Source organism: Pseudophryne corroboree, chromosome 11 (genome assembly GCF_028390025.1).
Source record: "Pseudophryne corroboree isolate aPseCor3 chromosome 11, aPseCor3.hap2, whole genome shotgun sequence".
Taxonomy (NCBI): domain Eukaryota; kingdom Metazoa; phylum Chordata; class Amphibia; order Anura; family Myobatrachidae; genus Pseudophryne; species Pseudophryne corroboree.
Window position 1 is genome coordinate 235,539,711 of NC_086454.1, and position 25,273 is coordinate 235,564,983.

The 25,273-nt window shown below is 47.7% G+C and overlaps 1 protein-coding gene and 1 pseudogene across 2 annotated transcripts in view; both read right to left on the reverse strand.

The window, feature by feature from the left end:
- The window catches only part of CHD9 (chromodomain helicase DNA binding protein 9), a 575,583-nt gene that overhangs the window by 111,390 nt on the left and 438,920 nt on the right, over positions 1 to 25,273 (reverse strand). For both annotated transcript variants that reach the window (XM_063945309.1, XM_063945308.1), the window contains exon 18: positions 19,745 to 19,912. In XM_063945309.1, the coding sequence (XP_063801379.1) occupies positions 19,745 to 19,912 (168 nt within the window). The remainder of the gene's footprint in view (positions 1 to 19,744; positions 19,913 to 25,273) is intronic.
- On the reverse strand, positions 9,192 to 9,299 carry LOC134971061 (U5 spliceosomal RNA; annotated as a pseudogene).

Here is a 25,273-nt window from a genome sequence, read left to right on the forward strand (position 1 = left end):
TTGGACCTGGGAGTTCATAATAGAATCCAAAGGGGGACATACTGGAGTTTACAGATGATTCCCCTCACTGATTTTTCAAAAAGATCTTACCGATTCCCCTCTGGAAGGGGAGGTAGTACGCGACGCCATACCAGAGTTGCGTCAGGTTCAGGACTTTGTCCGGCTGTCCCTGTTAAAAAAAAAAAAAAAAAAAAAAAGATTTCTACTTACGAAGTTGAACTACAGGATGGAATCTCTCAGGCCAGGGAGCTCCAGCACGTAAAGGTAGAAAAAGGGTTTAAATACGTTTTTCTCAGCATTCAGCCTACCTGGGCTGATATCCAGGATTGTCTTTGCCATTTCACCGGAGTGTTGGCAGTATGATGGTTTTCTTTCAATAGTAAGAGCCATTGTTATTCTGTACTGAGACGCTCTCCTGATTATGGCGAGGATCAAGAAACAAGTGGTCCAAATCGTTGTTTCTCTCTGACTGTTCTTCAACACAGGGAATGGCTGTTGTTCCCAACGACGCGGATGTCGGAGGTGGGTATCAGAGTAGATACTGAACGGTTGAGGTTCTGTGTTTTCCTGTGGAAAGAGGTCTGAAGATCCAGAGTCGGATCAGATTTGCAGTGACAATCCATCAATATGTTCTGTTGATGAAGAAGATCGGTGCGGCCTAAGAGGCCTTTTCGGTGAGCAGGTCAAATGCCAGAGTGGTGTTAGCGGGACCAGTTGGAAATGTGGTCCGGGTCTCACCTGCAGATGCACCGGAATATAATCCTAATGGCCAGGATATCGCTCCTGTGGTGTCTACACAGTTCTCACCTCCTAGAGGGACGAAGGTTCGGGATCCAGGATTAGATCCTGGTGTCTATGCATACAGATCTCCGAGGCTGGGGAGCAGTCTTTCCAAGGGAAGTATTTCCAGAAGAAAAGGTCAAGCTGGGAAGCTTGTCTGCAGTAAGCTTTCTTGAATTAAGAGCTATTTTCAACTAACATATTCTTCGTGATCTGCCTGTGTTAATTCTGTCGGACGACTTGACAGCAGTGGCGTAAGTAGGCCGCTAGGGCGGAACAAGGAGCGAAGCAGCAATGGCAGAAGCCGCAAAAGTTTTCGGATGGGCGGAAAATAAGATTTTAAACCTACCGGTAAATCTATTTCTCCTAGTCCGTAGAGGATGCTGGGGACTCCGTAAGGACCATGGGGTATAGACGGGCTCCGCAGGAGATAGGGCACCTAAAAAGAACTTTGACTATGGGTGTGCACTGGCTCCTCCCTCTATGCCCCTTCTCCAGACCTCAGTTAGAGAACTGTGCCCAGAGGAGATGGACAATACAAGGCAGGATTTAGCAATCCAAGGGCAAGATTCATACCAGCCCACACCAATCATACCATGTAACCTGGATCATACATAACCAGTTAACCGTATGAACAACAACAGTAACGGTCCAAAACCGATTTCAACTGTAACATAAGGGTTATGTAAGCAAGAACTATATACAAGTCTTGCAGAGTTTCCGCACTGGGACGGGCGCCCAGCATCCTCTACGGACTAGGAGAAATAGATTTACCGGTAGGTTTAAAATCTTATTTTCTCTTACGTCCTAGAGGATGCTGGGGACTCCGTAAGGACCATGGGGTTTATACCAAAGCATTCAATCGGGCGGGAGAGTGCGTATGACTCTGCAGCACTGACTGAGCAAACGCTAGGTCCTCATCAGCCAGGGTATCAAACTTGTAGAATTTAGCAAAAGTGTTTGACACCGACCAAGTCGCCGCTCGGCAAAGTTGTAATACCGAGACGCCTCGGGCAGCCGCCCAAGAAGAGCCCACCTTCCTAGTGGAATGGGCCTTAACCGAATTTGGTACCGGCAATCCAGCCGTAGAGTGAGCCTGCTGAATCGTATTACAGATCCAGCGAGCAATAGTCTGCTTCGAAGCAGGAGCGCCAATCTTATTGGCCGCATACAGGACTAACAGAGCCTCTGTTTTCCTAATTCTAGCCGTCCTGGCTACATACATTTTTAAGGCCCTGACTACGTCCAGGGATTTGGAATCCTCCAGGTCAGTTGTAGCCACAGGCACCACAATAGGTTGATTCATATGGAACGAAGAAACCACTTTAGGCAAAAATTGTGGACGTGTCCTCAATTCAGCTCGATCCACATGAAAAATCAAGTAGGGGCTCTTGTGTGACAAAGCCGCCAATTCTCACACTCGCCTTGCCGATGCTAAGGCCAACAACATGACCACCTTCCAGGTAAGAAATTTCAACTCAACCTTGTTAAGTGGTTCAAACCAGTGTGATTTTAGGAACTGCAACACCACGTTCAGCTGGATGTGCAGCACTCCCTTTACAAACGTCTGGACTTATGGAAGAGAAGCCAATTCCTTTTGAAAGAAAATCGAGAGGGCCAAAATATGAACCTTAACAGAGCCCAATTTTAGGCCCATATCCACTCCTGTCTGTAGGAAGTGGAGAAAACGACCCAGATGAAAATCTTCCGTAGGTGCATTCTTGGTCTCACACCAAGACACATACTTTCGCCAGATACGGTGATAATGCTTAACCGTCACCTCCTTCCTAGCCTTTATTAAAGTAGGGATGACCTCTTCCGGAATCCCCTTTTTCGCTAGGATTCAGCGTTCAAACGTCATGCCGTCAAACGTAACCGCGGTAAGTCCTGAAATACACAGGGCCCCTGTTGCAACAGGTCTTCCCTCTGAGGAAGAGGCCAGGGATCTCCTGTGAGCATCTCTTGTAGATCTGAGTACCAGGCCCTTCGAGGCCAGTCTGGGACAACGAGTATCGTCTGTACTCTTCTTTGCCTTATGATCCTCAACACTTTTGTGATGAGAGGAAGAGGAGGAAACACGTAGACCGATTTGAACACCCACGGTGTTATCAGAGCGTCTACTGCCACTGCCTGAGGGTCCCGAGACCTGGCACAATACCTCCGAAGTTTTTTGTTGAGGCGTGACGCCATCATGTCTATTTGAGGAGTTCCCCAAAGACGCGTTATGTCTGCAAAGACTTCTTGATGAAGTCCCCACTCTCCTGGATGGAGATTGTGTCTGCTGAGGAAGTCTGCTTCCCAGTTGTCCACACCCGGAATGAAGACAGCCGATACAGCGCTTACATGATTTTCCGCCCAGCGAAGAATCCTGGTGGTTTCCGCCATCGCGACTCTGCTTCTTGTACCGCCTTGGCGGTTCACATGAGCCACTGCTGTGACATTGTCTGATTGAATCAGAACCGGTAGGTTTCGAAGAAGACACTCCGCTTGTCGAAGGCCGTTGTAAATGGCTCTGAGTTCCAACACATTGATGTGTAGACAGGACTCCTGGTCTGACCAAAGTCCCTGAAAGTTTTTTCCCTGTGTGACCGCTCCCCATCCTCGGAGGCTCGCATCCGTGGTAACCAGGATCCAGTCCTGAATCCCGAACCGGCGACCCTCCAGCAGGTGAGCACTTTGCAACCACCACAGGAGAGACACTCTGGCCCCTGGGGACAGAGTTATTTTCCGATGTAAGTGCAGATGGGACCCGGACCACTTGTCCAGAAGGTCCCATTGAAAAGTCCTTGCATGGAACCTTCCGAAGGGAATGGCCTCGTAGGCCGCCACCATTTTTCCTAGAACTCGAGAGCATTGGTGAACTGACACCCTTTTCGGTTTTAGCAGGTCTCTGACCATGTTCTGGATGTCCTGGGCTTTCTCTATTGGGAGGAAGACCTTCATTTGTTCCGTATCCAGTATCATACCTAGGAACGGTAGTCGAGTTGTCGGAATCAACTGTGACTTTGGTAGATTTAGAATCCAACCATGTTGCTGGAGCACTCTCAGAGAGTGCCACACAGCTCAGCAATTTCTCCCTTGATCTCGCTTTTATCAGGAGATCGTCCAAGTATGGGATAATTGTGACTCCATGCTTGCGCAGGACCACCATCATTTCCGCCATTATCTTGGTGAAAATCCTCGGGGCCGTGGAAAGTCCAAACGGCAACGTCTGAAATTGGTAATGACAATCCTACACAGCGAATCTCAGGTATTCCTGATGGGGGCATATATGGGGACATGAAGGTACGCATCCTTTATGTCCAGAGACACCATAAACTCCCCTTCCTCCATGTTGGCTATTATCACTCTGAGTGATTCCATTTTGAATTTGAATCTTTTTATGTACAGGTTTAGGGATTTCAGATTCAAAATAGGTCTGACCGAACCGTCCGGTTTTGGGACCACAAATAGGGTTGAGTAGTAACCTCTTCCCTGCTGGTGCAGAGGAACCTTGATTATCACTTGCTGTATACACAGTGTCTGAATTGCAGCTAACACTACATCCCTTTCCGATGTGGAAGCTGGTAGGGCCTATTTGAAAAATCGGCGCGGGGGCACCTCGTCGAATTCCAGTTTGTACCCCTGGGAAACTATTTCCTCATGCAGTTTCTGTGGAGAAAATGGCGCTGGTTAGTGCTGAGGATCAAGCCCCGCCCACCCGACGGCGGGATTCGGTCCCAGTAAACTTATATAAAAAATGGCGGGGGATTTGTGGATTTACTGTGCCACAGCCTAATCCTGCTTATATTGCCACAAAATGAGGAATATTGCTGCCCAGGGCGCCCCCCCCTGCGCCCTGCACCCTTCAGTGCCTGCTTGTGTGTGAGTATTGGGAGCAATGGCGCGCCTTACCTCATGAAGATCTGATGTCTTCTGCCGCCTGATGTCTTCTTGCCTTCTCATACTCACCTGGCTTCTTATCTTCGGCATCTGTGAGGAGGACGGCGGCGCGGCTCCGGGACGAACCCCAGGTGAGACCTGTGTTCCGACTCCCTCTGAAGCTAATGGTGTCCAGTAGCCTTAGAAACAGTGCCCAACTTGACAAGCCAGCTCTGTTTCTCTCTCCTCAGTCCCACGATGCAGGGAGCCTGTTGCCAACAGGACTCCCTGAAAATAAAAAACCTAACAAAATTCTTTAATACAGAAAACTCTGGAGAGCTCTCTGCATTGTACCCTTTCTCCTCTGGGCACAAGATCTAACTGAGGTGTGGAGGAGGGGCATAGAGGGAGGAGCCAGTGCACACCCATAGTCAAAGTTCTTTTTAGGTGCCCTATCTCCTGCGGAGCCCGTCTATACCCCATGGTCCTTACGGAGTCCCCAGCATTTTCTAGGACGTAAGAGAAAAGACAGGTAAACGCTATATTAGCAGTCTTCGTTCCGGATGTAGACGACGGAGAAATAGATTTCCTCTGCAGACGCGATCTCCATCCGGGAGAAATAATAGGATTTTGGTACTTACCAGGTAAATCCTTTTCTTTGAATCCATAGGGGGCACTGGAGTACTCTTGGGATATGGACGGGCGCAGCCGAACAAAGGCACTGAATATTTAAATTTAGGACTCTCCACCCCTCCATATCCCCGAGTACCTCAGTGTACGACCTCAGTGTTTTTTACTGAGCGAACAGGAACTATATAGAGAGGTTGACAATGGAGAATTCCTATAACATAACGGACAACAACAAAGTTGACCCATAACTTTACTGTCAACTAAACAGTTGACACCATAACCGATAGAACTTTATAATTTGAACCAATCGGTGAAAATGTGTTACCATAAGCTCCTCTGAGCTTAATACCAACTAGGTAAAACGTGTTACCCTAAGCTCCTTTGAGCTTAAAACAACCCAGGTAAAACTGCTCTGGGTGGGCGTCCAGTGCCCCCTATGGATTCAAAGAAAAGGATTTACCTGGTAAGTACCAAAATCCTATTTTCTTTTTCATCCACTAGGGGTCACTGGAGTACTCTTGGGACGTACCAAAGCTTCCCTCGTGGGCGGGAGAGCTGTTTGATACTTGTAACAGTAGGCAGCCAAAGCTAGATGCTGATGCCGCCACCATTCATAACGTGTAAACGTGCACAAACGTGGTGCACTGAAGGCTATGTAGCCGCGTCGTAGACGCTCCACGACCCGCTGGGTCTGACATTCCCACAGAACCTGTGGGATGAGCTATTACTGACGTAGGCGATTGTAACTTAGCCTTAAAGTAAGCCTGACTTGTAGTCATTATTATCCAACTGGATAATGTCTGCTGAGAAACTGGCTAACTCCAGTTGGCAGCATCATCGAGAACAAACAACGTATCCGTATCACGTACTGTAGACGTTCGGGACATATATAAACGCGTAATGCGTGTACCACATTCAGAATTCTAGAATGTGCTGTCCACACAGGAACCACTATTGGTATATTGATGTGAAGAATACGAAAGCGGAATTCGTCCGAAGATCTGCTTTGTCATGAGAAAACTCAAATACGGTGGCTTGGAATACAAGGCACCCAACTATGAAAACAAAACCCTTGCCGAAGCCAAGGCTAGAAGAAAAATGTTTTCCAAAGTGAGAAACTTAATCCCCATTTGTTGTAAGGGTTCAAAATATGAAAACTGTAAGAAATCTGAACCCAACCTCAAGTCACCTGGCGCTGTAGGTGGGATAAATGGAGTCTGAACTTTGATGACACCTTGTAGAAAGGTGTGTACAGACGCAATAGAGTCAAACGTCTTGTCAAACGTCTTTGAAAATAAGTATACCACACAGATACCTGCACCCTCAGTGCAGATAAACGCAGTTTTCCATCCCACCCCGTTTAACAGAATACGGGTAACTTGAAGGATGATGTCGGAAACTTCCGAGCTTTATCACCTATGTAAGCACACGAAATTTTGTAATAATGAGCTGCCTTAAGCGGCTTACTAGCTCGTAACATGGTTGGTATAACCGATACTGTAATGCCCTATTTCTTAAGAGGGAGGTCTGAACCCTCACCCCGTCAACCGCAGCTGCGGTACATAGGTAATAGGTACATAGGTAACTATGGGTAACAGAACGTTCCCTGTTGTAACAGGTTGGACGTATTATGAGCGGGCCAAGATCGTGTGCAAGTATTCCTTGGAGATTCGAGAAGCAAGCTCTCCGAAACCCATGACATATCACTAGTATGACTGTGACAACTGTCTTATGATCCGTTTTGGCAACGGAGAGAGCAGCGGAAAAATGGTGGAGCCAGATACACGATGCTGAATGACCACCTGAATGTGAGAGACTCCACCGCCACTGCCCTTGTTACACATACTGAGCTTTTGTAATTGTGGCGAGATGCCATCATGTATACATGAGGGTAACCCCCTTCTGTGGACTCACATATGAAACACCTGTGGATTTAATGTCCAGTTTTCAGGATCTAAATCCTGACGGGTGAGATCATCTGTGTAACAGATGTCCACTCACGGAATGAACCTCGTTGACATTTCCACATAATGGTGTTCTGAGCAATTGAGGATTCGAGTTACCTGCCGCATTGCCATGCGGCTTTTTGGTTCTCCCTGGTTGTTGTGTATGCAACTGCCGTTGCGTTGTCTGACTGCCCCTGGTCAGACTGAAAGCGAAGCATGTAGTGCATTGTAAAATGCACGGAGTTCCAGGACATTTATCGACAGCAATCTGTCGTGATCCGTTTTAGAACCTTTGTCGCTGATCTTTTTTAACTAAAACTCCTGAACCTCTGCGACCCTCGTCCAGAGTATATACACCCTCGCCCCTCTGTGGGAAACGCGAGTGAAGGGCGGCGAACTAAATCGCTTTGAAACACATCATTATTCTTAACAGGTGAATACACCAATGTACCGCTAGTGTGCGTGTTTTGCACTAATTACTAGATGTACATTTGTTCTTGCTGGTGTAGTAGGTAATTGTCCTTGATTTACCGTATTTATAATCTTACCTAGGAAATGACATCGTTTAGACGGAATTAGATGCGATTTTTGAACTTGATCTGCCACCGCAGTATACATTAGTAGCGCAAGTTAGAGGAACTTTGTTGAGACAGAGTTCTTATGAGCAGATCATCTAAGATAAAGAAACTCTGTTGAGACAGAGTTCTTATGTGAGATGAGCTATCATCACCAACATCCCTTTGGTAAATACCCGAGGCGATAAGAAACGGTAGACCTGAAATGGTTAATGGTTGTGGCGATTTGCAAACGCTAGAACCTGTGATGAACAAACCGGAATGGGTAAACACGCATTGTGAAGATCAAGTGCAATTATGCCATTTTGTGGCTGCAATAAGCAAATACTAACATGAGAAAATCCATTTTCCCACTGCAGTAAATGACTTGCTGATTGAGATTGCGACGGAGCTGTCTGGTTTTTTTCAAACAGAGAGGAATAAGTAACCCTGACTCTGTTGGTGTACTACTGCCTGGATTATAAAGAGAGCTGAAAACCAGCAGAGACTAAATGGCAACCTGCCAAACCGTTCGACAGAGGCAGTCTTGTCTTTTAATCTGTAAATAGCTGAGACATCCATGAGTTGAAGTCTGGAAACCCCGCAAATGTAACATGTAAAGACGCGCTTCCACAATTGTAAAAGAGGTCATCAAACCACTGGCTTGCTGACTGTAGCGTCTTGTCGTTACAAGGCGTGACTGTTTTGTACCACCGCTTGGAAAAAACTGAAGTCTAAAGGGATTAAACGCCGGTACAAGTATTTGCGTTTTGATACTGGATGCGGTAATGGCTGAATATCAAATTTAGGATCAAACAAGCTCTGGCCTTGTCGCGCTTAAACTAGCGACGATGAAAGTAACCGGCGTTAGCAGAAGCTTTACAGATATACTCTGCAGCTTCTTTTAACAGTGATCGTCATTGTTTCATACATAGAGTCTAGTGACCCAAATGTATCCTGGGTTTTTATAATGTTTGACAGAGACGCATTTACCAATGGCGGATTCGTCATTTTGGAACGATTATGTATGGTTGTCAAAAAACCCCGCACTATCTGAGTGCTGGACTAATGTACCCTTCTCACTCGTAGTTATCGGTGTGAGATTTGACATAGAATCGGGCATTAAATTATAAAACCAGTCAAATAAACACTCTGGTACCCAAAGGGAAATTGGCCCTTTGGAAAGACTGTCTTTTGTTAGAGCTGGCGGAGTAACTTCCGAGACTCCGATGTTACCGCTCTTTTAATGTGAATTGCCAATGCTTAACATAGGATTTTTAAAATTATTTTTAGTCTGCGCTAGAGCCTTACTCGCTATGTAAACAGACACCACAATAGGCAACAGACAGACACCTGCACGACTTATTGAAGTTATTATGTGTCATATATATATGAAGTTATTATGTGTCATATATATATATGTTATTGCTGAACAGCATATTTATATGAAACTCATGGTTGTTTCTCTCTACTGAAATCTTTAGTAAAAAGCGAAAGATTTATTCGATGTGAAGAGAAACCAGAGTATTCTTTATGTGAAAAGCAGTTCACATGGGCATGAAACCCGAACCAAATTCCCACTAACACCCCTGCGCCTCTGGTGGCTTAGAGATGTAGGGCAGGAATGTTCCAGAATTATGTGGAAAATAAGAATTTACTTACCGATAATTCTATTTCTCGGAGTCCGTAGTGGATGCTGGGGTTCCTGAAAGGACCATGGGGAATAGCGGCTCCGCAGGAGACAGGGCACAAAAAGTAAAGCTTTTCCAGATCAGGTGGTGTGCACTGGCTCCTCCCCCTATGACCCTCCTCCAGACTCCAGTTAGGTACTGTGCCCGGACGAGCGTACACAATAAGGGAGGATTTTGAATCCCGGGTAAGACTCATACCAGCCACACCAATCACACCGTACAACTTGTGATCTAAACCCAGTTAACAGTATGATAACAGAGGAGCCTCTGAAAGATGGCTCCCTAAACAATAACCCGAATTAGTTAACAATAACTATGTACAAGTATTGCAGATAATCCGCACTTGGGATGGGCGCCCAGCATCCACTACGGACTCCGAGAAATAGAATTATCGGTAAGTAAATTCTTATTTTCTCTATCGTCCTAGTGGATGCTGGGGTTCCTGAAAGGACCATGGGGATTATACCAAAGCTCCCAAACGGGCGGGAGAGTGCGGATGACTCTGCAGCACCGAATGAGAGAACTCCAGGTCCTCCTTTGCCAGGGTATCAAATTTGTAGAATTTTACAAACGTGTTCTCCCCTGACCACGTAGCTGCTCGGCAGAGTTGTAATGCCGAGACCCCTCGGGCAGCCGCCCAAGATGAGCCCACCTTCCTTGTGGAATGGGCCTTAACAGATTTAGGCTGTGGCAGGCCTGCCACAGAATGTGCAAGTTGAATTGTGTTACAAATCCAACGAGCAATCGACTGCTTAGAAGCAGGCGCACCCAACTTGTTGGGTGCATACAGTATAAACAGCGAGTCAGATTTTCTGACTCCAGCCGTCCTTGAAATGTATATTTTTAAAGCTCTGACAACGTCCAACAACTTGGAGTCCTCCAAGTCGCTTGTAGCCGCAGGCACTACAATAGGCTGGTTCAGGTGAAACGCTGATACCACCTTAGGGAGAAAATGCGGACGCGTCCGCAGCTCTGCCCTATCCGAATGGAAAATTAAATAAGGGCTTTTATAAGATAAAGCCGCCAGTTCAGATACTCTCCTGGCGGACGCCAGGGCCAGTAACATAGTCACTTTCCATGTGAGATATTTCAAATCCACATTTTTTAGTGGTTCAAACCAATGGGATTTGAGGAAATCTAAAACTACATTTAGATCCCACGGTGCCACCGGAGGCACCACAGGAGGCTGTATATGCAGTACTCCTTTGACAAAAGTCTGGACCTCAGGAACTGAGGCCAATTCTTTTTGGAAGAATATTGACAGGGCCGAAATTTGAACCTTAATAGATCCCAATTTGAGACCCATAGACAATCCTGATTGCATGAAATGTAGGAAACGACCCAGTTGAAATTCCTCCGTCAGAGCACTCCGATCCTCGCACCACGCAACATATTTCCGCCAAATGCGGTGATAATGCTTCGCGGTGACTTCCTTTCTTGCCTTAATCAAGGTAGGAATGACTTCTTCTGGAATGCCTTTTCCTTTTAGGATCTGGCGTTCAACCGCCATGCCGTCAAACGCAGCCGCGGTAAGTCTTGGAATAGACACGGTCCCTGCTGAAGCAGGTCCTGTCTTAGAGGTAGAGGCCACGGATCGTCCGTGACCATCTCTTGAAGTTCCGGGTACCAAGACCTTCTTGGCCAATCCGGAGCCACTAGTATCGTTCTTACTCCGCTTTGCCGTATGATTCTCAATACCTTTGGTATGAGAGGCAGAGGAGGAAACACATACACCGACTGGTACACCCAAGGTGTTACCAGCGCGTCCACAGCTATTGCCTGCGGATCTCTTGACCTGGCGCAATACCTGTCCAGTTTTTTGTTGAGGCGAGACGCCATCATGTCCACCATTGGTCTTTCCCAACGGTTTATTAGCATGTGGAAAACTTCTGGATGAAGTCCCCACTCTCCCGGGTGAAGATCGTGTCTGCTGAGGAAGTCTGCTTCCCAGTTGTCCACTCCCGGGATGAACACTGCTGACAGTGCTATCACGTGATTCTCCGCCCAGCGAAGGATCCTGGCAGCTTCTGCCATTGCACTCCTGCTTCTTGTGCCGCCCTGTCTGTTTACATGGGCGACTGCCGTGATGTTGTCCGACTGGATCAACACCGGTCTTCCTTGTAGCAGAGGTTCCGCCTGGCTTAGAGCATTGTAGATTGCTCTTAGTTCCAGAATGTTTATGTGAAGAGACTTTTCCAGGCTCGACCACACTCCCTGGAAGTTTCTTCCTTGTGTGACTGCTCCCCAGCCTCTCAGGCTGGCGTCCGTGGTCACCAGGATCCAATCCTGTATGCCGAATCTGCGGCCCTCCAATAGATGAGCCCTCTGCAACCACCACAGAAGAGATACCCTTGTCCTTGGAGACAGGGTTATCCGCAGGTGCATCTGAAGATGCGTGCATTGATGTACAGACACCTTTCCTGGTTTTAGGAGATTCCTGACCAGGTCGGATAACTCCTTGGCTTTTTCCTCGGGAAGAAAAACCTTTTTCTGAACCGTGTCCAGAATCATCCCTAGGAACAGCAGACGAGTTTTCGGCATTAATTGGGATTTTGGAATATTCAGAATCCATCCGTGCTGCTTTAGCACCTCTTGAGATATTGCTAATCCCATCTCTAGCTGTTCTCTGGACCTTGCCCTTATTAGGAGATCGTCCAAGTATGGGATAATTAATACGCCTTTTCTTCGAAGAAGAATCATCATCTCGGCCATTACCTTTGTAAAGACCCGAGGTGCCGTGGACAAACCAAACGGCAGCGTCTGAAACTGATAGTGACAGTTTTGTACAACGAACCTGAGGTACCCCTGGTGTGAGGGGTAAATTGGAACGTGGAGATACGCATCCTTGATGTCCAAGGATACCATAAAGTCCCCTTCTTCCAGGTTCGCTATCACTGCTCTGAGTGACTCCATCTTGAACTTGAACTTCTTTATGTACAGGTTCAAGGACTTCAGATTTAGAATAGGCCTTACCGAGCCATCCGGCTTCGGTACCACAAATAGAGTGGAATAATACCCCTTCCCTTGTTGTAGAAGAGGTACCTTGACTATCACCTGCTGAGAGTACAGCTTGTGAATGGCTTCCAAAACCGTCTCCCTTTCGGAAGGGGACGTTGGTAAAGCAGACTTCAGGAAACGGCGAGGTGGATGTCTCTAATTCCAACCTGTACCCCTGAGATATTATCTGCAGGATCCAGGGATCTACCTGCGAGTGAGCCCACTGCGCGCTGTAATTTTTGAGACGACCTCCCACCGTCCCCGAGTCCGCTTGAGAAGCCCCAGCGTCATGCTGAGGCTTTTGTAGAAGCCGGGGAGGGCTTCTGTTCCTGGGAAGGAGCTGCCTGTTGCTGTTTCTTCCCTCGACCTCTGCCTCGTGGCAGATATGAATAGCCCTTTGCTCTCTTATTTTTAAAGGAACGAAAGGGCTGCGGTTGAAAAGTCGGTGCCTTTTTCTGTTGGGGAGTGACTTGAGGTAGAAAGGTGGATTTCCCGGCTGTAGCCGTGGCCACCAAATCTGATAGACCGACTCCAAATAACTCCTCCCCTTTATACGGCAAAACTTCCATATGCCGTTTTGAATCCGCATCGCCTGTCCACTGTCGCGTCCATAAAGCTCTTCTGGCCGAAATGGACATAGCACTTACCCGTGATGCCAGTGTGCAGATATCCCTCTGTGCATCACGCATATAAAGAAATGCATCCTTTATTTGTTCTAACGACAGTAAAATATTGTCCCTGTCCAGGGTATCAATATTTTCAATCAGGGACTCTGACCAAACTACCCCAGCACTGCACATCCAGGCAGTCGCTATAGCTGGTCGTAGTATAACACCTGCATGTGTGTATATACTTTTTTGGATATTTTCCATCCTCCTATCTGATGGATCTTTAAGTGCGGCCGTCTCAGGAGAAGGTAACGCCACTTGTTTTGATAAGCGTGTTAGCGCCTTGTCCACCCTAGGAGGTGTTTCCCAGCGCTCCCTAACCTCTGGCGGGAAAGGGTATAATGCCAATAATTTCTTTGAAATTATCAGCTTTTTATCAGGGGCAACCCACGCTTCATCACACACGTCATTTAATTCTTCTGATTCAGGAAAAACTATAGGTAGTTTTTTCACACCCCACATAATACCCTGTTTAGTGGTACCTGTAGTATCAGCTAAATGTAACGCCTCCTTCATTGCCAAAATCATATAACGTGTGGCCCTACTGGAAAATACGGTTGATTCGTCACCGTCACCACTGGAATCAGTGCCTGTGTCTGGGTCTGTGTCGACCGACTGAGGCAAAGGGCGTTTTACAGCCCCTGACGGTGTTTGAGGCGCCTGGACAGGCACTAATTGATTGTCCGGCCGCCTCATGTCGTCAAACTACTGCTTTAGCGTGTTGACACTATCCCGTAATTCCATAAATAAAGGCATCCATTCTGGTGTCGACCCCCTAGGAGGTGACATCCCCATATTTGGCAATTGCTCCGCCTCCACACCAATATCGTCCTCATACATGTCGACACACACGTACCGACACACAGCAGACACACAGGGAATGCTCTAAACGAAGACAGGACCCACTAGCCCTTTGGGGAGACAGAGGGAGAGTCTGCCAGCACACACCAAAAAGCGCTATATATGACAGGGATAGCCTTATAATAAGTGCTCCCTTATAGCTGCTTTATATATATCAAGATATTGCCATTAAATTTGCCCCCCTCTCTGTTTTACCCTGTTTCTGTAGTGCAGTGCAGGGGAGAGACCTGGGAGCCGTCCTGACCAGCGGAGCTGTGAGAGGAAATGGCGCCGTGTGCTGAGGAGATAGGCCCCGCCCCTTTTTCGGCGGGCTCGTCTCCCGCTATTTTGTGAATACAGGCAGGGGTTAAATATCTCCATATAGCCTCTGGGGGCTATATGTGAGGTATTTTTAGCCTTTATATAGGTTTACATTTGCCTCCCAGGGCGCCCCCCCCCCAGCGCCCTGCACCCTCAGTGACTGCGTGTGAAGTGTGCTGAGAGGAAAATGGCGCACAGCTGCAGTGCTGTGCGCTACCTTTAGAAGACTGCAGGAGTCTTCAGCCGCCGATTCTGGACCTCTTCTTACTTCAGCATCTGCAAGGGGGCCGGCGGCGCGGCTCCGGTGACCATCCAGGCTGTACCTGTGATCGTCCCTCTGGAGCTGATGTCCAGTAGCCAAGAAGCCAATCCATCCTGCACGCAGGTGAGTTCACTTCTTCTCCCCTCTGCTCGTTGCAGTGATCCTGTTGCCAGCAGGAATCACTGTAAAATAAAAAACCTAAGCTAAACTTTCTCTAAGCAGCTCTTTATGAGAGCCACCTAGAATTGCACCCTTCTCGGCCGGGCACAAAAATCTAACTGGAGTCTGGAGGAGGGTCATAGGGGGAGGAGCCAGCGCACACCACCTGATCTGGAAAAGCTTTACTTTTTGTGCCCTGTCTCCTGCGGAGCCGCTATTCCCCATGGTCCTTTCAGGAACCCCAGCATCCACTAGGACGATAGAGAAATACAGTTTACATGGCTAACTTATGTGACACCTGAACCAAAATTCCCACGAACACCCCTGCGCCTCCTTGTGGAGTAGAGGTGTATGGGCGGAATGTTCTGGAATTATAAACTGGAAGACCCAGTAATGATTAAAATGGCCCCCATGCCATGCTTACACTGCAAATCACAGGACAGGTTACAATACCTGCTGCAGTGTTAATATAGGCTTAATAGCCTATTATACAGTGATAATCACAGGCCTTAGTAAAATACATGCAGTTTACAATACATGCCTTCCAGTTAATATAAACACTGCCTGCAGTGAATTTTGTATTAACATTATATGGCAGCCTTAACAGAAAAAACAGGAAGCATGGTTAAAAATGGCTGCCATGCTTACAGTTAGAAACATAGTTTAGGTTATGACACTGATAGCCTATAACTAACTGCCTGTTTAAAAAGCTGAACAGCCTATGTCTTCTTAACCCTTGCAGCCTTGCTATATGGTGCTGCTGCTATGGGCATTTACTCCCCCTCACCCCCCCTGCAGCTGCGCTGCTTGTGAGGTAGCTTCTCCCCCATGTTACCTGCAGCGGACGGGAGCGGGTGCAGGGAGCCTAGCGGAAGCAGGGGAGCGCTGTGTATAGCGCCGGGGAGCCGTCCGGAAGAGCGGGCGGCGCCTCTCCTACAGCAGTGGCCGGGTATCAGCGGCGTGCGGTGGCCGGGTAATCAGCGCTGGAAGAGCGGCCGGCGTCTCTGAGTGACGTGCGGCCGCTCCGAGCTGTTTCCCCTGGATAGCGGCAGCATAGAGTGGCTGGCTCGGCTGGCCTCGTACAGCGGTGATCAGCGGCGGCACCTGTAAGCAGCGGCGGGTGTACGTAATCAGCGGCGCCATCGGTAAAGGAGCACTTTCCCCACACAGCAGGGCGGCAGCGTGAGCTGACCGCCCTGACCCCCCACCATACCTTTCTCGTCGTGCCGCATGTAGTGAGGGCTATGACAGGGCTCTCCTGTAAGCTCCGTCCAGTTCCTGGCTGTGACGGGGCTTCTTTCTGTAAGCTCCGTCCAGCTTGTTCCTGGCTGTGACGGGGCTTTCTTCCTGGCTGTGACGGTGCTTCTTCTGTAAGCTCCGTCCAGCTTTTTCCTGGCTGTGACGGGGCTTCTTTCTGTAAGCTCCGTCCAGCTTGTTCCTGGCTGTGACGGGGCTTTTTCTGTAAGCTCCGTCCAGCTCTTTGCAGGAGACAGTGGGCTGCCTGTGGCTGTGAGGGTGCTCTTTGTGAGGACCGACACGCCATGCGCTGCCTTGCAGCGGCACCATCCCGGACCCATGTTTTTCTAGAAACTGGGAAGGTAAGTGTAAAAAGTAAAATAAAAAGTAAAAATGAAAAATTTAATAAAATCTTCCACCAAATGTGGGAACTTCCCACAAGCCGATGTTAGTGCTGTGAGCACCGAAAAAACACTGGGGTCGTACACTGAGGTACTCGGGGATATGGAGGGGTGGAGAGTCCTAAATTTAAATATTCAGTGCCTTTGTTCGGCTGCGCCCGTCCATATCCCAAGAGTACTCCAGTGACCCCTAGTGGATGAAAAAGAAACAGTCGTCATCGAGAAGTTTTCACAGAAGTGACAAGTTTTTGAGGAGTGCCTCAATTGGACATGTTGGCGTCTCGCCTCAACGAGAGTCCTCAGGGATATTGTTCCAGGTCAAGGGACACTCAAGCTATAGCTGTGGACGCCCTCGTGACACCTGGGGTGTTTTCAGTCGGTCTATGTGTCCCCTCCGCTTTCACTCTTTCTGAAGGTGATAGATGTAAGAACAACAAAGGTTCAGGCGATCCTCAGTGTTCCCGTCTAGCCAAGGAGGGCTTGGTATCCAGTTCTTCAAGATTTACTCATAGAAGATCCCAGGCCTTTTCCTCTACATGAGGAAGTATTACAGCAAGATCGGGGCGTGTATCAAGACTTACCACGGCTGCGTTTGACGGGGTGGCGGTTGAACGCCATATCCTAGCCCGTAAGGGTATTCCCAGTGAAGTCATTTCCACACTTCTTCAGGCTAGAAAAGTAGTAACGGCAAAGTCTTACCACCGTATTTGGCGTAAATATGTGTCTTGGTGTGAATCCAAGAAGGCTCCTACGGAAGACTTTCAGCTGGGTCGTTCTTCTCCATTCTTTGCAAGCAGGTGTGGATGCAGGCCTAAAGTTAGGCTCTATTTCAGTGCAGTTTTGGCCTTATAAATTTTCTTTAAAAAAAAAAAAAATGAATTGGCCACCTTTCCGGAAGTTCAGACTTTCGTGAAAGGAGTACTGCACATCCATCCTCCATTTGTGCCCCATTGGCACCGTGGGACTATTGTTTCGTGCGGTTAGCTGGTATTCTATTGAATGCCACGTTTTCCGGTATGTTCGGGGTGTGAGCTGGTATGACACTCACCACGTTTAAACAATAAATTCATTCCACAAAATGTCCGTCTCCCTGGGCACAGTTCTCTAACTGGAGTCTGGAGGAGGGGCATGGAGGGAGGAGCCAGTTCACACCCATTCAAAGTTTTATAGTGTGCCCATGTCTCCTGCGGATCCCGTCTATACCCCCATGGGAGTCCCCAGCATCCTCTACGGACTAAGAGAAAATAGGATTTTGGTACTTACCAGGTAAATCCCTTTCTTTGAATCCATAGGGGGCACTGGAGAACTCTTGAGATATGGACGGTTCCGCAGGAAACAAGGCACTGAATAAATTAAATTTGGAACTAATTCCCCCCTCCATATCCCAGAGTACCTCAGTGTTTTTTTACTGAGCCGAACAGGAGCTATAGAGGTTGACAATGGAGAAATACATATAACAAAACAGACAACAATAAAGTTGACACATAACGTTACTGACAACTAACAGTTGACACCAACCCGATAGAACTTGCTAATTTGAAGCAGTCGGTGAGAGTGTGTTACCATAAGATTCCCTGAACCTACCACAACCAGGTAAAACTGCTCTGGGTGGGCGTCCAGTGCCCCCTATGGATTCAAAGAAAAGGATTTACCTGGTAAGTACCAAAATCCTATTTTCTTTTTCATCCACTAGGGGTCACTGGAGTACTCTTGGGACGTACCAAAGTTTCCCCCCCGTGGGCGGGAGAGCTGTTTGGCACCTGTAACACTAGACGGCCAAAGCTAGATGCTGATGCCGCAAAAGTATCAAACTTGTAAAAGCGCACCAACGTGTGCACTGAAGACCATGTAGGCGCACGGCAAAGCTGTGTCGTAGTAGCTCCACGACCAGCTACCCTTGACGTTCCCACAGAACGTGTGGAATGAGCTGTTACTGATGTGGGCGGCTGTAACCTAGCATGAAGGTAAGCCTGACGTATGGTCAGTTTTATCCATCTGGATAAGGTCTGCTTAGAAGCTGGCCAACCCATCTTGGCCGCATCATAGAGGATAAACAACGTATCCGTCTTACGAACTGTAGACGTTCGGGATACCTAAACGCGTAGTGCATTGGATTCAAACCTATGACAGGCTTATCTTGTTAGTATAAGACAGCTAACCAGTCTGCACATGAAACATTATAAGTGAATCCTGTTAAACAAGGCTTAAAAGCCTATTCTAATACACATGCAGCGCTGCTGCTGCTAATAGCACACTTCTCCCCTTGCTGTGTGCTCCCCCCCGTGCTCCGTGTATCGCTCTTTTTACACGGAGCCGGGCTTACATACGTAGCTGGAGAGGAAGCCGGGAAGCGGTCGCGGGAGCCGGGGAGCGTGCTGCAGCGGCCTATGCATGGAGATCGTGGCCGGCGCGGCTCCGGAAGCGGCGGGAGGCATCTCAGCGGTCACCAGGTAGCGGGCGCTGGAAGCGGCGGCGGCCGGCTGGACGCGGCAGCGGGCGCTCGCACCATTGCTGTCAGGGTGGGAAGGAGGAAATGCCGCGTGAGTGTGGTGTGGGGGTGGGCATGCAGTGTGGAGGGGCATATAGGGAGCCTGTTTACAAGAAGCGGTGAGAGTATCATCCAGCCCTAAACACACAGTGTCCCCACACAGCGGGCCGCCCCATCCCCAACATACCTGGACCCTGTGGTGAGGGGCTGTGACGGGGCTTCTTCTGTAAGATCCGTCCAGCCTTTCCTGCAGGTAGTCTTGCACGTGGTCTGTGAGGGAGCTTTTTTTAGAGAGGCCCGACACACCACAGCTGCTAGTAGCAGCTTCCACTATCCCGGACCCACGCCTATTGGAAGGGGGGAAGGGATGTGGAAAAGATAAAAAGAAGAAAAAAAATCAAAAAATCCAAATAAGTGTGGATATCTCCACACAGCCTTGTTGCTCTGTGAGCACCGAAAAAACACTGAGGTACTCTGGAATATGGAGGGGAGAAGTAGTTCCAAATGTAATTTATTCAGTGCCTTGTTTCCTGCGGAACCGTCCATATCCCAAGAGTACTCCAGTGACCCCTAGTGGATGAAAAAGAAAAGGATTTACCGGTAGGTATTAAAATCCTATTATCTTACCCACCTTCTGATATCTCGCAATTTGGAAAATGAAACTGTACTAGCATTGGAGACCTCTACTTGAGGGATGCAGGAGCAAAAGGACCACATATGCAATGACTGAACTGACAGCTGACTCCTGGTAGGACAGGTGTGTCGCCGCCACCCAGTCTCTGCATGTAATCCTGAGGTTCTCAATACTACGATGATCCTGGGTACTTTTCATCAGTGAAAAATGGCTCTATTTTTATGTTGTTGTATATGGCTATATAAACAGTAAACAGCATGACGGATATTCACTTACCCCTCCTACGCTGTTTTCTCTTCCGCTCATACTTTGTAGAACAGCCTTGTCCAAGCCCAACTTTAGGCTTGCCCGGTCAAACATCTCTCGTTCATAGGAATTCCTTGTTATTAGTCTATAAACCTTCACAGCTTTGTTCTGGCCAATCCTATGACACCGAGCTTGGGCCTAAAGCAAAACAAGAGAGTCAAGAAGTGCCATTTCCATACCGTAAAAACACAGGCCTACAATGCTTCTTTCTGTGCATAAATGTGCAGATTTCTAAGCGCACACCCACTTCATAGTCAATCAGAACTTATTATTGCAGGCTCGTGAATGCTTAAGAAATTGTGCATGATGTAACAGTAAACTCTTAAATGTGTGTCACTTGTGTGTTCTCATAGGTTTTCTCTTTCATCCACTAGGGGACAATGGAGTCTTATACAGTAGGGGTGTGAAGCTTGCAACCGGAGGTGTGGCACAATCTAAAAATTAGCATTGTCTGCACAGCCGGCTCCTCCCCCTTCACATCCCTCCTCCCTCAGTTTGAAAAATTGTGCCTAGGAGGTGCAAGTACAGATAGGAGCTCCTGCTCTTTTTCAAAAGAAAAAGAAAATGAGACTGAGTCAACCTAATTAAAAGGGGGACAAAAGTCTTAAGACTGGAGAGACAATGGTCCCTAATAAAGGGGACCTGCATCTCTCTACAGGAGATCCGGAGCAGCAGAGCAAAGCAGGGTTCCATGGTGTAATGGGGCAGAGTGAGTACTGGTTGTACAAAAGGGCCCTAGTGTAAGAATCCTGCAGTCTGCAGTGGTCAGTGGTGGCATAGTGGTTACAGTGTCTGGCTGCAATGTCTGCATCCTGTGTTTGAATCCTGGCGAGACCAGAATTTAATTTCAATAACCCAGCCAGGTAAAGTTTACCTTTGCTTCCACCATCCATACGGTCTTTCTCTTCCTATTTTAAAGGGGGAAAGTACCGGTGAGTTGTTCGGTGTGTCTGTGTGTGCTGTTCCAGTTTAAAGCACCAGCCTAGACCTCTAGAACAGATTACGTTTACACAAAATGTAATATGAACATGAAAGGCCCTGGGGTGTGCGATCCATGTTGTAAATGACAAAGATGCTCAACCCAAGAGCGGTACTCCATCTGGTTTATGGGAACATGCCCTGGCAGATATTTTCAGATGGCGGAATCCCGCCAACAGCATTCAAAAGGAGCTGTGGGATCTTTTTCCAAGAAGATGTAGGAATTTTCAGATCAAATTAACCCCACCTACACAGGCAGTTTTTAAAAAAATGTCCGTAAGGCGGTTATGAGACCCCTCCACATCATACAGGAGGAGGGGAAAGGTTTTGGTAATTGAAGTCCTCAATTTCAAAGAGTAAGAAATTAAGGAACCAGAGAGGTTTGATTTATTCCAATTCAAAATAAATAAATACTAAATAAATAAAAATAAAAGACAAGATACTGCTGTCGGCAGTTTTTCCAATTCCTCAAGCTCTCCAGCTCAGATGGGGGTAGCATGGAAGCAGCCCGATAAATGCTTTCACATTCCAGGGCAGACTGCCTAGTTCAGTTGGTAGAGTGCAGGTCTTACACTATCTCTGTAAGCCTATCATAAGCTATTTTACCTATACCAATGGAAGGTAAATTACTTAAAACTAATTTGGACGGCAGGTGCATCACGGGCCTACAATATCAGTGCTTGGGTAAACAAGGCCATAGTAGCATGGACTGGATATATTGTACAGGCTTTTGAAAGAAGAATAGCCAGAAGGACATTGCTCACCTAGCGGAGCATATCCGAGAGACTGCTACATATATGAACCAGGCTTCAAAGGATGCTAGCAAAATAGCGTCACACAACGATGTCGGCTATATCGTATAGAAGGATTATGGGACTCGGAGAATGACAGATGAACTCTGACTCCAAGAAAGTTGTAGAGGCTTTTCTCTTTGGGGGAGAAAGGTTAGTTGGCCCTGACTTTGACAAGTGGATTTCACATACCAAACAGACGAGTACCTCTCCACAGGTTACAATAGGTTACTCAGGTCGAGTGGTAATTCGTTTGGATCACAGTCCTTTCAAGTCAAGAGGTAGAGATTGTTCCCAGAGACCAAAATGCAAGACCTCAAGCTGGCTGACAGAACAGGGGCATATGGTCTCCCAGACCACCTGGGGTTCCCCTGGTGGGTGCACAGGTGGTTAGATACATTTTCAAGCGTCATCACAGTCAGTTCTTTACTACAAAGTTGCCTCTGTGCCCTCAGAAGGAGAAGGCATTACACAGGGTAATTCAGGAATTACCACACAAGGGTAATTCTGCCAGTCCTGTTTTCTCAAGGACAAACAAGGTTTTATTCAAATCTTTTGGCCGTACCAAAGCAGGAAGGGTCGGTCAGACCAATCCTCAATTTAACAGTTTTAATCCAGTTTCTTATCGGTTTCCAGATTCAAAATGGAATCAATCCAGTCGGTTATAGCACAGAAGAGTTCAGGGTGTCTATGGACATAAAGGATGCATACCTTCATGTTCCAATTTGGACCCCTCACCAAGCCTACTTGCGTTTTTGCACTGGAGAAAAATCACTACCAGTTCAAGGTAAATAATGGTCGCAGGTTTGAGAGCGTTTGGTACTACGTTTGTACCTTACCTGGAGATCTGCTGATCATGGCCCCATTGCAGGAACAGCTGATCTGAGATGCTCACATGGCTCATCAATTTCTTATTCAACACGGCTGGATTGTCACCTTTAAGAAATCCAACCTGAGACCGACGCAGAGGATTCAGTCTCTAGGTCTCATATTGAACTCATTACAATTGAGGAGGTCTGTACCAGATAACGAGATCCAGGACATAAGGAAGCTGGTGGATCAGGTATTAAGGAACCAAACGGTGTCCTTACATCTATGAGTACGGCTTCTCGGGAAGATGGTGGCGTCTTTTAAGACAATACACTACGGCAGTCTTGACTCCAGACCTTTCCAAAGCCTCATTGCTCAGGGAACAGATTCACACAGTCCTCTAAATCACGGACTCTTGCGGTCGATACAGGTCCGTACCTCGCTGATTTGATGGTCATTACACTGAAATCTCGCAGCAGACAGCAGATTCGGTAATTAGAATTGGAGGACCCTCACAACGGATGCCAGTCTCAGAGTTTGGGGTGCCGTTCTAGTGGACCGTCAGTTTTCAGGGCAGTTGAACGCCACAAGAGAGCGTTCTACCCATAAATATTTTCAAACTGAGAGCAGTTTGCAATGCGCTTCCCTTAGCCGGAGACCTAGTCATGGGTCAACACAAAGATACAGTCGGACAATGTCACGACGTCATCTTACATAAACCGCTCATGGTGGAACAAAGCGCAGAATGACGTTAAAGGAAACCACAAAGATCCTGTTGTGGGCAGAAAGGCGAAACATCATCCTCTCGGCAGTGTTCATTCCAAGGTGGAGTACTGGGAAGCAGATTATCTCAGTCGCCAGGACATGCATCCGGGAGAGTGGTGCCTACATCCACGAATTTTCGACATGGTGGTGAGGAGATAGGGTCTACCTCAAGTGGACCTAATGGCGTCTCGGCAAAACCTTCAACTGCCTGGATATGTGTCCAGGACAAGCGATCCAGCAGCAGAAGGAGTGGACGCATTAACACTTCCTTGGTGTTACGGAAGGGTTTACATTTTTCCACCTTTCCCACTCATACCCAGGGTTCTAAAAAGGGTGAAACGAGAATGAGTGTGGGCAATTCTAATCGCACCAGATTGGCCCAGCAGGAGTTGGTACTCAGACCTGCGGGGGTTACTAGCGGAGGTTCCTTGGCGGTTACCTCAGAAAGAGGACCTGCTGTCTCAGGGACCGTTCCTACCCCCAGTCCTCAAAAGGCTGCGTTTAACGGCGTGGCTATTGAAACCCGGATCTTCAGAAACAGAGGAATACCAAGAACGGCCTTTCCTACGATGATTGCCGCTAGGAAGCCGGTCACAGCCATGCACTACTACAGGATTTGGAAGAAGTACATAGACTGGTGTAAGAAACGTGGGTGGAATTCGTCAAACTACCACTTATCCAGACTTCTACTTTTCCTTCAGGCCGGTCTAGATGGAGGACTGAGGCTGGGCTCCCTGAAGTTTCAAATTTCGGCTCTTCCATCCTCTTTCAACGGCGGTTAGCATCCTTGCAAGAGGTTCAAACCCTTTTTACAGGGGGTTCTGAGGATACTACTCCGTTTTTCATCCTCCCACTGCGCCGTGGGACTTAAATTTGGGTTGGATTTTTTGAGATCACCAACTTTTGAGCCGTTAGCAAGAACAGACCTGAAATATCTCTCTTGGAGGGTCGCGTTATTACTTGCCTTGGTTTCGGCCAGGAGGGTTTCTGAGTTGGGCGCCTTTTCGCGTAGGAGTCCCTTTTAAATTTTTCATGAGGATACGGCAGAACTCCGTACAAGAGCAGTTTTCCTTCCTAAGGTTGTTTCGGGGTTTCATGTAAACCAGCCATTTGTGGTCCCATCTTTCCAGGGACTCGCAGATGGGGACGTGTCCTTGGATCTTGTCCGAGCTTTACGAGTATAAGTACAAGTTACGTCGTACTTTAGAAAGTCAGACCATTTGTTTGTTCTTTATGATGGGCCAAAGAAGGGTTGGCCAACATCTAAGCAGTCTTTGTCTAGATGGATTGGACTTGCCATTCGGCAAGCTTATATTTCTTGTGGCAAACAGGTTCCGGTTCAGACGGGTGCTCATACCACCAGATCAGTGGGTGCCTCAGGGGCGGCTGCCAGAGGTGCTTCCACTACTCAACTTTGCAGAGCGGCGACGTGGTCCTCAGCCCACACGTTCACGAAATTTTACAAACTTGATAACTTTGCGTCCGGAGGCTTTAAGTTCGGACGTTTGGTTTTGCAGGCCACCGACAGCACTCCCTCTCTGGTGGATAACTTTGGGACGTCCCCTACTGTATAAGACTCCAGTGTCCCCTAGTGGATGAAAGAGAAAAGAGGATTTTGGTACTTACCGATAAATCCATTTCTCTGAATCCTCTAGGGGACACTGGACGCCCGCCTCGGTGCTGTCAACCTGCTGTGTTCAAAGTTCTTGTTCAAACAGTTCATGCAAACAGCGTGTTTGATCTGTTGTACGGTTCGGTTCCTCGCCAGGTGCTATAGTATCATGTCCTATTCTCTCAGTCACAATTTTCCAAACTGAGGGAGGAGGGATGTGAAGGGGGAGGAGCCGGCTGTGCAGACAATGCTAATTTTTAGATTGTGCCACACCTCCGGTTGCAAGCTTCACACCCCTACTGTATAAGACTCCAGTGTCCCCTAGAGGATTCAGAGAAATGGATTTATCGGTAAGTACCAAAATCCTCTTTTTATTACAGTATTTGGAGTGCATCTAGAAATGCACTTTCTAGCACAGGCACAACAGTAATACATCCCATTCCACATATCAGGAGAACAACCTCAGAGGCATCTAAATATTCCAGCCTATCTGCAGGGAGGAACCCTGTGTGCTCTCATACAGACAAGGGAACACCCCTAGAT